The 11,467-nt window shown below is 42.9% G+C and overlaps 1 protein-coding gene across 1 annotated transcript in view; it reads left to right on the top strand.

Moving 5' to 3' along the window:
* itga11b (integrin, alpha 11b) overlaps positions 1-11,467 on the top strand; it is a 41,163-nt gene that overhangs the window by 13,395 nt on the left and 16,301 nt on the right. Inside the window, exons 6-15 of the mRNA XM_046036981.1 lie at positions 682-830; positions 917-1,061; positions 1,294-1,459; positions 2,084-2,154; positions 4,474-4,618; positions 5,970-6,118; positions 6,755-6,898; positions 7,095-7,298; positions 7,386-7,516; positions 8,404-8,564. Coding sequence (XP_045892937.1) covers positions 682-830; positions 917-1,061; positions 1,294-1,459; positions 2,084-2,154; positions 4,474-4,618; positions 5,970-6,118; positions 6,755-6,898; positions 7,095-7,298; positions 7,386-7,516; positions 8,404-8,564 — 1,465 coding nt within the window. The remainder of the gene's footprint in view (positions 1-681; positions 831-916; positions 1,062-1,293; positions 1,460-2,083; positions 2,155-4,473; positions 4,619-5,969; positions 6,119-6,754; positions 6,899-7,094; positions 7,299-7,385; positions 7,517-8,403; positions 8,565-11,467) is intronic.

The following is an 11,467-nucleotide window of genomic DNA, read 5'->3' as shown; positions in this document are numbered from 1 at the left end:
AGGAAGGTGAACAATTCCTTAAGAGTCCTTGAGGAAAGAAAAGCAATAATTTGAACTCTTATACCTGCTGTATGTCCTTCAGAAGGTTTACAGCCATGCTAGCAGCTCTGTGAAGCTGTATTTAGACTCAGTGGTCATTTGAGCTCAATGCTAACGTCAGAATGCTAACATGATTACAATGACAATGCTAACATGGAGATGTTTGGCAGTTACAGGGTTTACTGTGTTCTCCATCTTAGCTTAGTGTGTTAGCTTGGTCTGGTCTGACAAATATCTACCAGGCTCAGCTGACTCAGGATGTCTTTCAGACTTAAAACTTGTATTGAAACTGAGCTTGTGAGCTACAGTAGCCTGGATTTAGGTTACCGTATGTCCCAGCATGCAACTAAGGACTGGGAAACCTGCAAAAGTAGTGGAAGCACCTGGTAATGTTTTGAATCTGGGACGGGGTTTAAACATCTTGAGAGTAAATGAAAAATAGTTTTTCTACTTTCGACAGTTTACTGACTTGCCCTTCAGTAAAGATTTGAACCTACCAGCCACCAGTAGCAGACTGGTTTTCCTGGAAACTGACCTACAGGCAAAGGAAAAAGTCTCTGGGTAGGTTAGTTAGATGTCGCAGCAGTGCCGTGGTGATACCTTCATGTGCAGGAATTCAGGTTTGGTGTGTTTTGGCTGCAGGTGGGTGTGGTACAGTACGGCTCCACAGTGGTCCATGAGTTCAGTCTGGGTGAGTACCAGACGGTGGAGGAGGTGGTGGATGCCGCCAGGAGCATCGACCAGCGGGGTGGCGAGGAGACGAGGACAGCACTGGGCATCAACGTGGCGCGGTACAACACAAGAATATGTCCTTGTGAATAAAAAACCCCACACAGTAACCCACCCGGGTCACTCACACTCAGTCTGTGACTTGCAGGTCTGAGGGGTTCAAGCGTGGGGGCCGGCCTGGCGCTCAGAAGGTGATGATTGTGATCACAGACGGAGAATCTCATGACAGTCCACAGCTGCTGCAGGCTGTCACCGACAGCGAGAGAGACAACATCACCATGTACGCTATTGCTGTGAGTCTGTCCCTCTTTACCTTCAACCCTCAAATACCTCCTGACCCAGTCTGACTTCCTTTCTAGTCCTGATTTAGATGCCTTCTATCTTTACCTGCAACCTAAAATTTACTTCTGGCTCTACCCATTTTTGTCCTAGCACATGCACCAAACACACTTTGTTATTTTGTGTCTCTGGACATCAAAAACTCTTAGCCCCTGCCCTCAGTCTTTCCTCTGGGTTCTCGTCCAGGTTTTGGGTTATTACAACCGTCGGGGAATCAACCCTGAAGCCTTCCTGAAGGAAATCAAGTTCATTGCTAGCGACCCGGATGAGAAACACTTCTTCAACGTGACAGACGAGTCGGCGCTGAAGGACATTGTGGACGCACTAGGAGAGAGAATTTTCTCTCTGGAAGGTCAGCTGATAAATGTCCGAAGCTGCATTAGTGATTTTTAATGTTACAGCTAACTGGTAACTTTGTACCCATAAAACCTGATAAGCTGACTATGTATAATGTAAATGTGGTCACAGAGATTTTTTTCTACCCAACTCTGCAGTCCCCTTCAGCTCTATAGAGCGTTTTGGTGTCTTTCAGCTCATTCTTTTGGTTTTACAGCCCAAAACTTTACTGTTTTGGTTCTGTCTTGTCACCTGTCCAATATTTTCTGGTTTGGCCTTCATTCCTCTGAATCTGTCTAGCTATTTCTTTTTTTGTCTTCCACGTTCTCCACTTCATCACCACCATTTTAAGCTAGGTAGGTACAATCTGCGTAGGTGTATTGTTATGCTGGAAGTGGCAGCTTTCACTTGTATATTAGTCAGCTGGTGAGAACTAGTGTGAATCAGCTGTACAGACTGACAAACCAAAAGAGAGATTTAAATGCTGCAGAGAGCTGCAGTGTGGGTGGTTGATTCCCAGTGGGATCAGAAGTACTGGCACCACTTTTGGCACTTAAAAGAGGATGCATTTATTAAAATGTGAAAGTAACAGCGTGATGTCTGTGTGGAGCTCAGTCTCTGTAGGGTTTCTGTTTTGCAGGAACCAGCACTCAGGGTCGAGGCTTTGGTCTGCAGATGGCTCAGGCGGGTTTCTCCTCACATTTAGTCAAAGTAAGTAGCTCACATTCATATTTAAACTCCTGAAATCCTGTGTGAAGGATTCACACATCATACTTCATCACACAAATTTTAATCAAGAAGGAGCAGCTCTGTTGAAAGGTCCTTGGATTATATACTATATATTAGCTGACAGTTTAATTCATTATTTTAACAGGTTTTACTTCCAAAGATCTGTCCATACTGGATAAAGAACAATTATAAATTCTGGAAGACATCCGGATCTCTACTTTTTGGGACTTTGCAGGTTTTAATATCTGGTTGATGTCGGTAACAATTACAGAGTTTCCTCCAGTTTTCTCCTGTAAAGGAAACACGATCCACTAATGTCAATAGAAGACAGGAGCAGAGTTGTGTATTTTATTTCATTCCAACAGAAACACAGTCGACAAAAAATCTAACTCTCAACTTTTGCTATCACTATCATCCTTGAACACTCAGTATGGGTCTGGTTCTGGTCCTGACAGATGTCTGAAGCTGCAGAATAAGAAGCTTCTAGAAATATTTATGTTGTTTTGCATCCAGGGAAAATTGTATTTGCCTGAATTCCAACGTCAAGGAGTGAAAATGGTGTCGTGGAAACTTTCTATGTGTAACACAGAGCAGATGGTTTTCCTGAACGTAAAGCTGCCAACAAAACACTCACACACATTAATACATCCAGGAACACATGGCAGAACAGACTTCAACCCAAACACACACATGCATTCACGAACAACTATGCAAACCATCACATACACAGACAAGTATGCAGAGAGTTTCCTGCTCTTAAGTTTCAGGATTAAAAGGTAAATACGTGCAATCAGGTTGGAGTCAGACTGATGTGGAAAACAGAACTCATGGTATCATCTCTGACCGAGCCATCCTGCAGGAAAACCATCCTCTCCCTCCTACGGGATTAAAAAAGCAGTGTTGTGACATTTAACATTGAATCTGCAGATCCAGAGTCAGTCCATGTGCAGCTCAGATCTAAGCAGACGCAATGCTTTGTGGCGCTGTCGTCGCCAAGGATTTGGTCACTCACTGTTGTCCTTGACTCACTGGCCCATAGAGACTATGACTCAACACTTTAATAACTTTCATATCTGGACTTTACGACCGCCTGAGTTCATCTGAGTGTGCGACTGACTGCACACGTGTTGTGAGACGGTCTGACTGAGTTTAAGGACAATGCTGAAACTGCTGCTGGCTGCAGTGTTTGTTACCAAAAATGCTGACAAAATTACATTTAAATTTAAATTTTACTAATCCCCCCCCCACTCCCCAACCCTATCATGATGTGTGGGTAGAGCATAGAGTCTAGTATAAAACTGAGACCTGAACCAACCGTATTTTTAAAGGAACAGTTTGACATTTTGCTGTGGAGACTGGCTCCCTTAGCTAAGCTGAGCAGCTGCTAGTTGTAGGATCAAATAAAGAGAGAATCTTCTCATCTAACTGTTGGAAAGAAAATGAGTAAATGCACTTCCCAAACTGTTGAACTATCTATCACTTTGAGATCTGAAGCCGTATTCACAATGCCAAATGAGACCACATGTTAGATTTGAGTTATTTTCCACAAAGAGAAACAGAAGTTGGTTTAACCCAATGATGTCCTCAAAGCAAACAAAATATTTAAAGTTTAACAGCAATGACTTGTGACTTCACTTGGACTGAGATTTATGATCTGAACGATTTAATCTCCAGCAGAAAATGTAACCATAGCTACACTGAACATGTGAATCCAATCAGGTGGAAAAGTTTGCAAGCAACAACAACCTCTGATCAACGTTCAGATTCAATGCTGAGACTACTTTTAATCATAGATCCAAAGGACACTTGACTCTGGCCTTGAAGGTCGAGTTTTGCATCTGCATCGTGGTGTATGTGTATATCAACTGAATTGGATATTGTGTTCCCAGATGGAGCTCAGTTCTGGATTTGAGTACTTCTTCCATGGCTGTCCTCAGGCTTCAGCATTTTTGGGCCCATAGAGCATTAACGTTCTTCTCGGAGTCAACTGAGGCCTAATTGATCAAACCTCAGAGTGTTGGTGATGCTCAGCTTTCAGATAGTAAAATCTACTCAGGAGCAGTGTAACTGGACCCTTTATGTGTCCTGTTACTTGAGCTGCTTGATGGGAAACGTATGTGAAAATATACATTAAGCACTAAAACATCCCACTTGGAATCACAAACTGCAGAAGTTCGTCAATGGCTCAGCTGGTGGATTCATTCAGTACTAAACACGTGAAGTCTTCCCGGTCTTCAGTGTGTACATATGTGGTACATTATGTTCCAGTGATCTCCTTTAAAATCCAAGTTGTCCCTTCAGGACGGTGTTCTGCTCGGGGCGGTGGGCGCCTACGACTGGAATGGTGCCGTGCTGAAAGAAACTAAACATGGAAAAGTTGTTCCACCAAAATCCTCCTATAAGGACGAGTTTCCAGATGATCTGAAGAACCACGGAGCTTATCTGGGTAATGACCTGTCAAATTATAAAGCCTGCACTGCACTTACATCTCTATACTTATATTTGTTTCTCATGTCTGATGTTTGATGCCTTATTAGTTTGTTTGTATGCATCTAGCTTTAAACTGAAATACTTCCAATTGAACACCATGCTGGTGCTTTCTAGAGGTTGCAATGTTATTACACAGTGCCTCACAAACAAAAGTTTACATCAGATCGGCATAAAGTGACAGGTGCCAAGGCTACGCCCCCTTTTGGGGAAAAGAGTCACGCTCTCACATAATGAGAGAAACAGAAAAATGCAGAAAAGCTGGTGTGTGGCATGTTGTAAAACAAATAAATATAAGAATCCAGATCTGGTTTGAGGCATATAAGATACCTAAATATTCACTGATGCTAGGTAATGTGGTAAATAGCTAAATGATGCCGTTGACAGTGACCACTGATGATAGCAAGCTTGAATGAGAAGTCAGACAGTAGCAGCAACAGCTGCCTAGCTTAGATAGCTGTTAACAGGACCAATCAACCCTAATTTACTACTGTATCGCAAGCTCTCAGGTTCAGACAGGGTCGTAAAATAATTATTAGACAAGTAAATAAAACAAAGGTTTGTTTAACACAAAATAAATGCATACACACATGTCAAATTTGTAATACAAACATACCTCAAATTGCATTGATATCTTTTAGGACCGTTGGTTTTCTATCCCCAAAAAGGGGGCGTGACCATGATGGCTTATGAAGTACCCAGTGTTGCTAGATTGGGGGGTTTTAATTTAGATTGTGCAGGTCAAAATTAGTTTGGGCGGCTGGACAAAATTTGGGCAGGTTTGAGATCAGTTTGACGGTTTTTAACAGTAGTATTTTATAGGTCATTTCAAACAAAACATAAGAGAGCATGTGCTCCATCCAATCAATCATCATTATCTTTTTAGACAGCAACGCCCACTTCAAAGTCATGTTGCTTGCGGTACTAGACAGCTCCGCAGACGGTACATAGTTCCACAAAGTTACGTTCAGATGTTCAGCTGTTAACAAAGGGTGGAACCACTGGAAAGGCCTCTGATTCAATAAGGGTTGTTCAGTGAGCTGGATATCCGTGGCTAGGTCATTTTCAGGCTGGAATGGCTGAAATAGTGCTGTGTGGCGGGGTCCACCACTTTGTTTGTTTCCCATTTACAGATCCAGGGCTGAGTACAAACACCAGATAGTTTTTCAGCACACATACACAAAGAACAGCTAACATGAGGAGATATTCACTGAATCTGGATTAGCATCGTTGACCCTGCCTTTAAGTAGGAAAGAGATGAAAAATAAAAAATATCTTGTGTTCTGTTTCTGTCTCTTCTCTGGTTTCAGGTTACTCTGTGGGTTCACTCATTTCGCCTCGCGGCTCTCAGCTCTACGTTGCCGGAGCTCCGAGGTTCAACCACACCGGCAAGGTCATCGTCTTTACTCTGAAGAACACTGGAAACCTGACCATCCTGCAGGCACTGCTGGGAGAACAGGTCACACACACACACACACACACACACACACACACACACACACACACACAGAAGCATGTAGATATTGTACCTTTGAATGTTTCCATGCATGCGTGACACATGGCTGTCTCCATGATGATGAGTTGTACCAGGACCAGCCACACATCTGATGACACTACTTTACAGTCTAGGAAACCTTGGAAATGTGAAAGCCAAAAGCTCCATACGTTGATAATTCAACAACATGATTTTTCTACATGACATATTAATATTGTCCATGTTGTGGTTTGCAGGCAGTGAGTGTAATAAGAAAATATAACACACGTGGTTAAACAACTTTCTTAAAGGAGACCTATTATACTGCTTTTCCGCTCCTATATTGTAGTTCTGTGACTCCTGTGTGGCAGCTTTGCATGATTCAAAGTTCCTTTAAATATTTCTATGTGGCTACTAAAAGTGAAACAGGATGCCAACTCTTCCCCTGGTTGATCTTCATCTTATGAATAGAATGAGAGATGCACCTAGTTTGAAGGTGCTGCTGGATTTTGACATGCCAACTACTTTATACGGCTCTGCTATGTTATACAGTGTAAAGCACATATACTATAAACAATTTTTCCATTGTTTTGTTTTTCTAACGCTTTATTTTTTTTCCAGATCGGGTCATATTTCGGCAGTGAGTTGTTATCGATGGACGTAGACGGCGACGGACACACGGACATACTGCTAGTGGCAGCACCCATGTTCTATAGCCAGGGCTGGGAGAGAGGGAAGGTTTACATCTACACAGTTACACCACAGGTACATGCACACCGGCACGCCACAGGTACATGCACACCGGCACGCCACAGGTACATGCACACCGGCCGCCACAGGTACTGCTGCAAGATTAATCCTCACAGTTTGTTTAGCTGCTCAGCATGCTGGTAAAGACACACATCTATCATGGGAGGAAGTGGAGAGACCGAGAAAACTAAACTAAAGCTCTTCTCTCTAGACATCTTTCATCCTGCAGGGGGCGCTGGAGGCTTCTGACCGCTCTCAGAACGCCCGCCTGGGTTCTGCGTTGACCCAGATACCCGACATGAACGGGGACGGGTTCAGGGAGCTGGTGATGGGAGCACCACTAGAAGATGACCACCAGGGGGCGGTCTATGTGTTTTATGGCCAGGACAAAACCATCCAACACCAGTACAGACAGGTGACAGATGCTGAACCAGTTCAGCCAATAGGAGGAATCTGAGCAGGAAATCAATCTCCCTCTCTCTCTCTCTCTCTCTCTCTCCAGCGTCTGTCAGCAGCTGGTTTCTCTGCAGGTCTGCAGTATTTCGGTCAAAGTCTTCACGGGGTTTTGGATGTCAATGGAGACGGGCTTGTTGACCTCGCAGTGGGAGCACTTGGAGCTGCCGTTATCGTCTGGTCAGACCATCACACACACACACACACACACACGCTGGCAGCATGTCTTTATGTGTCAACACTTTGGTCCAGACTGAAATATCACAACATCTTTTGGATGAAGTGCCATGAAATGTTGACATTCGTGTCCCCCAGAGGATGAATATTAATGACTTTCATTCACTTACCAAAAATGATGATCTGAACTTTTGGTCTTTTCTTCTTCTTCTTCTTCTTCTTCAGTGACGAATTGTAACCGGGCAGATCATTATCGCCATCATTCGACCGCAATTGTTCAAAATACCTTCAAAATATCTGCTGGCCTGCTTGCTCACTTGATTTTAATTACGTTTAATTAAAAATACATAAAAACGAACATAGCCTACTTCTACTTGTATTATCGCAACTTGCAACTGCTGCAGCGTCCTCGGCCGCCATTTTCAAGTTCAAGTTTGAAAATACGTTGGTGGTACTTGTCAGCGCACTAAAAAAAGCAAGTGTAAGTATGAAAGGGCGCGATTTGAGACACAGTAATGGGGAACTTGGTAAACATTAAACCTGCTAAACATCAGCATGTTAGCAAAATCAATGTGAGCATGTTAGCATGTTGATGTTAGCATTTTTGCTTGAAGCACTGTGTCTGAATACAGCGTCACAAAGCTTTGCATTAATTCCCTGGATACTTAAAGCATATCCATAACCACTTCTTGCCTAACCCTAACTCCCCAGTGTTAATATTAACCTTAATCTGACAAAACTAAAATCTTCCTCCTAACAAAATGCTAATGGTTTACTTTAAGGGGGCAGTTTTTGTCCCCAAATGGTAACTGACTCCCAACTATGTGAATTAAACAAGTGAACAGATACAGACAAACACAACGTGATGATAGCCCGTTCCCTCCCTCCAGGTCTCGTGGCGTGGTGCGGATTCAGGCCAAGCTGACCTTTGAACCTGAGAAGGTCAACATCTTTAACAAAGACTGTCAGCGAGGAGGGAAGGAGGTCACCTGCATGTCTGTGACCGTCTGTCTGAGTCTGGACTCCAGGACAAAGACCAGGACGGATGTCGGTGGGTGGGAGGCACACGTAGAATTAAAAGCAGTGACCAGACAGGAAGCTTTTTAAACATCTGCAGCTGAGTTCAGGCAATTTTTTACAAGCAGGTTGGCTTCAGGCCTAAAATAAATATTACTGTCAAACATATTTATTTTCTACTGAGTATCACTTTAATCAATAAAATTAAGAGGAAGTCAGGACTTGCCAGCTTTCCATCCAAAACTTATGGATTGTCTCACGTCACCCGCTGACTGATCTCAGAACTCTCCACAAACTCAAGTTCTGTCTGTTTTTTCTGTCTCTCTCCTTTCGTTCTCTTGCCTTCTTTACGTTTATAAGGAAGATTCATTCGTGAATTTTTCACTCAAGTTAAAGTTTGCGTTTACTTTTTACGCATTTTGGTGTTTTTGTTTTGCTACCAGAAGTTAAATCAAGGTAAACATTAACAATCTGAGTCCGACTTTTAGTGATGTGTCGTGAACGAGTCGACTCTTTTAACTGAACGATGGGATCTGAAATTTGATTTCGCTTCAAGAAAGAAAGCATAAACAATGAACAAATTACACTTATACAAATTTTACTAATTGAAATATACACAATGTGTCTGTATAAAGTTGTGTAATTATTTATTAAGAATACAGAATCTTTGTATTTGTGCCAATATATGGCAGAAGTTTGCATTTTTATTTCTTGCAATGAGAATGTAACTGAGGCAGCGACACTGGCAGTGGTACTAAATGAAGTGCTGTTTGGGAGCCGAAAGAGCCGCCAATCAGCTCCTTTCAAAGAGCCCAAGTGCAGTGATGGGAACATCACTAGATTTGATGTCCAACTTGGTGTCAATAATGTTACGACCCAGCTCGTTAAGGTAGGGCAGCAACAAGTGATTGGGATTGAAATGAGGTGGATAGGACAACTGAAATATTCCGGTTAAAGTCAAGGGTTTAATTAACGTGCTCGCACAAGAAAATACAGCAAAAAGAGGCTATACAGGTGCTGACAAATACAAAAAATGAAACAAAAGAGGGTCTTGTGCAAAGACAGTTACTTAGCTCAAAAAACACACACTGAAGAACAAAAGGAGGTCAGCACCTATATGCTTACAAAAATACAAAGTAAACAAATGAGCAGTTATCCTGCAACTTAGAATACTCAAACAAAAGAGTACCCAACGCTTGGTGATTGACAACGATTCAAAACTACTGACTGAAGCCACTCAGCCAGGCAGCAAACAGACAATATCAAGAAATACAAACATACTAAATACTCCCTAAACTAACAGGGTATGCAACCAACAGCAAGGCAAACTGGCTCACAGTCGCCCCGAACTGTGCGCACACAAGCTATTTATAGTCCAGCTGGCGTTGATTGAAGAGTCCTGATTGGTAGGTTTGGTAAGTTCAGGTCAGTTCACAGCCACACCAAGACGCACAGTTTTTCGCTCCTCTGTGGCCCTCGTGGATCACGGCTCAAGTTTCTCTGAGAACGTCAAAATGGGCGCCGTCCTCGTTTCTTGGTGATGGCGGTAAACAGCTGAATTTGTGATGGGGAAAGCATTACACATATGTACCATGGATTAACATCAATGAACAAGTGTCAAAGCAGAGCAGTTTGACATCTGAACTCAGGTTTGAACTCAATGGGATGTCTAATTTTTGCCGGAGGAACAAAGTTCACAATGACAACACCTAATCTGTGTTTTAGAGTGCGTTTACTCATTTAACATGAGATCATGTTGGAATCAAATTTTCTTGGCCACTCATGGTGTGACCGGGCTATAAAACCCAGCAATCGATGTTGATGTGCCTTTGAGAAAAGCATTTAACTCCAATATGCTCAGTAGCTGGTTGTGTTTGTACCCAGCAGCTTCCACTGTAAAGGAGTGGAAGGGAATGTTGAACCTCGTCTGGATAAATAAAGTCAAAAGTTTAATTCTACAGATTATAACAGCTGTCCGTTCTTCCAGCTGTGTGGACGAGAATCAGAATCATCCAGATGTTTGGTGTCTGCGCGTGGAAAGTCTTGTTGTAGGTCTTTTCCTCTCAGCAGAGATTCCCCACAGTGCTTTGTGGAGCTGTTGTCGTGTCTCTCTATAATTGGCTGCAGATGTGCGGGCCGGCTTCATGGAAACCTTGCTAACATGCTAACCCCAGCCAGCCGCTATTAAACACTCCTCCTCCTCTTCCTCCTCCTCCCTCCATCACTTCATACCTTCCTCTCTTCTTTCTCTCCATCGGCTCCTCATCTTCCCTCTGATCATCTGGACTGGATTAGACACACACTTTTAAGACACACACACAGAGTTTGAGATGCATGCACAGGTACACGCCAACACGGTATCAAACGAACACGCATCAGTGACAGAGGACGGGAGCCATGGCTGACACAGTCTGAACCTTTGTTTTTAACATTCATTTCCTAACGTGCAGACGTGGCGTTTCTAATGTGAGCTGTGTTGGACTGAAGCAGCTTACCTCAGCTCTCTGTGCACTCATAAATCAAAACCCAACTTCAGTTGTTAAACAGATGAGAATGAGCTCTGCAGTTATGCTCGCAGCAACGGCATCCAACGACTAATAAGGAAACAGGAAATGCATCACTTTATTAATCAATAACAGAAGAATAAGTTATTATCCTTATTAAGTAATTAGGAACATAACTCAGTATATCACTTTTGCATTTTAGCTGCATTTTATTTTGACTTTATTTGAAAACAACTGAATTACTGATATGCCAAAGTGACTTCCAAAGTTCAGCAGAAGTTAATTTATGGATTTAACAGTCAGCATAGGACAAATCAAGTGGATACATTTTGTACTGCAGTCCTTGTCACAAAAGTCTTTCTGCCTCCAATAACATCCATCGTCAATCGCTTATCCTGCGTACAGGGTCGGGGGGGGGGGGGGGGGGGGGGGG

The sequence above is a fragment of the Micropterus dolomieu genome, linkage group LG22 (assembly GCF_021292245.1).
Source record: "Micropterus dolomieu isolate WLL.071019.BEF.003 ecotype Adirondacks linkage group LG22, ASM2129224v1, whole genome shotgun sequence".
Taxonomy (NCBI): Eukaryota; Metazoa; Chordata; class Actinopteri; order Centrarchiformes; family Centrarchidae; genus Micropterus; species Micropterus dolomieu.
The sequence above is the reverse complement of the archived record's forward strand: the minus strand, read 5'-3'. Positions and strand labels throughout refer to the sequence as shown.